Source organism: Acanthisitta chloris, unplaced genomic scaffold, assembly GCF_000695815.1.
Source record: "Acanthisitta chloris isolate BGI_N310 unplaced genomic scaffold, ASM69581v1 scaffold42090, whole genome shotgun sequence".
In the NCBI taxonomy this organism is placed as follows: domain Eukaryota; kingdom Metazoa; phylum Chordata; class Aves; order Passeriformes; family Acanthisittidae; genus Acanthisitta; species Acanthisitta chloris.
The window spans coordinates 4,697-6,354 of NW_008650642.1; the positions used below are offsets into that span (position 1 = coordinate 4,697).

The following is a 1,658-nucleotide window of genomic DNA, read 5'->3' on the forward strand; positions in this document are numbered from 1 at the left end:
GGAAGTTCAAGGACCGCTGGGGACACCACGGCTGCAAGCCCTGCCTGTCCTGCACCCTCATCAACCGCCTCCAGAAGTCCAACTGCACGGCGACGGCCGACGCAGTCTGTGGGGAGTGCCTGCCGGGGTGAGCGGGGCAGAGTGCCGTGGCCGTGGCTGGGAGTGGGCAGGGGGCGCTCAGAGACTCTGAGGGGGCTCAGAGACACCCCCCCTGCTCACCCCTGGGACATGGGACCTCAGAGGAACCAGGGCTGCCTCTGTGAGAACACTGCTAGTGACATGGAAGTCAGACCCATCTGGTGGTTCCCCTCCAGAGAAGAGAACCTGGAGGCTCCCATGAACGAGCTGGGGAAGTAAACTTCCAGACCCAGGCTGTTCTGTCGGCACCAGGGTGGCCAAGCCCTGGAAGATGAGGGGCTGTAGGCCACTGTGGTTGGTGGTCCCCGAAGAGGAGCACAGACAGCACCATGGGTGATGGGTTTGAGGAGTTGCTGAGCTGAAACTGCTGTGTACGGCCAGCCTGCCCCAAGCCCGAGGGCAGCAGACGTGCTGGCCAGCAGTGGGACAGGGCCAGGAGCAAGCTGGGGTTCTGGAGTCTGAACCTCTCCCGGACACAGCTGTAGCTGAGATGTTCCTCACCCTTCAGGGAGCTGTGAGTCACCATCACCCACCTCGGCAGACACGAGGCTGGGGAGCAGGGCTGTCGGGTGCCGCTCAAACTGCTGAGCCCTCTGCTCTGTTGGCAGGTTTTACCGGAAGGCACGGATCAGTGGGCAGCTGGAGTGGGAGTGCATCCCATGCACCAAGCAGACGCCGTCCTCCGAGCCGCAGTGTAGGTGTACCCTCGCCGCGGGTCGGGGTGGGAGGTGTGGAGCTGCAGCCTGGCTGGAGAGCCACAGTCACGGCATGTGACCAGGGATGGGGCAGGAGGGGTAGCCCAAGCCTTGGGGTGTGACTCCAGTGTTTTGTGGCTGATGTTTGCAGGTCGGTCCAGACCAAACCTGGTGAAAGTCGCTGTCCCCACCGTCCCACCGCAGGACACGGCCCTTCTTGCACTGACCAGCAGTGCCCTGGTCATCATCGTCCTGGTGCTCCTGGCACTCTCCATCATCTACTGCAAGCGGTTTTGGAAGAGCCAGTGCCAGCAAGGTGAGTCAGCGCCTGTCACCTCCCTGTGCTGTTCACCTGTGCCTGTGGCCCCTCTGCACTGTGTGGTGTTGCCCCGAGCATTGTCGCTCTCGCAGCACAGTGACCCATCCATCCATTCCTCTGCTTATACAGAATAGACACCCCATCCTGCTTCTCACACCTGCAGGATCTCTTGTGTGCTTTGCCTCAAAAACACAGAGGAGCCTCCCTCCTCCTCAGTGCCTTGAGGAGGAGACCATTTCACAGTCGGAACTGGCGATCCTCTCTTCTGGGGTCTCTCGGGTTGGGGGGCTCTTTGCAGCTGGGGGAAGAGGGCAGTAGGGCTGGGACACATTGGCATCCAGGGAGCTGCTGGCTCCTGGCTCCTTGCTGCCAGACATACCACAGGGCTGAGAACGTGCTGGGGAAGAGAGCCAAGCCTTTGCTCAGGCTGGTTCTCCTCCATCCTCCAAGTCTTCCTGAGGACTCAGAACTTCCCGGGCCAGCGAGCAATGTTCCCGACTGCAGCA

The 1,658-nt window shown here is 61.6% G+C and overlaps 1 protein-coding gene across 1 annotated transcript in view; it reads left to right on the forward strand.

The window, feature by feature from the left end:
- Window positions 1-1,658, forward strand: part of LOC103797469 (tumor necrosis factor receptor superfamily member 27-like) — a gene marked incomplete at its 3' end in the record, with an annotated part of 2,615 nt that overhangs the window by 663 nt on the left and 294 nt on the right. Inside the window, 4 exon segments of the mRNA XM_009069690.1 lie at window positions 6-127; window positions 747-832; window positions 985-1,149; window positions 1,603-1,658. Coding sequence (XP_009067938.1) covers window positions 6-127; window positions 747-832; window positions 985-1,149; window positions 1,603-1,658 — 429 coding nt within the window.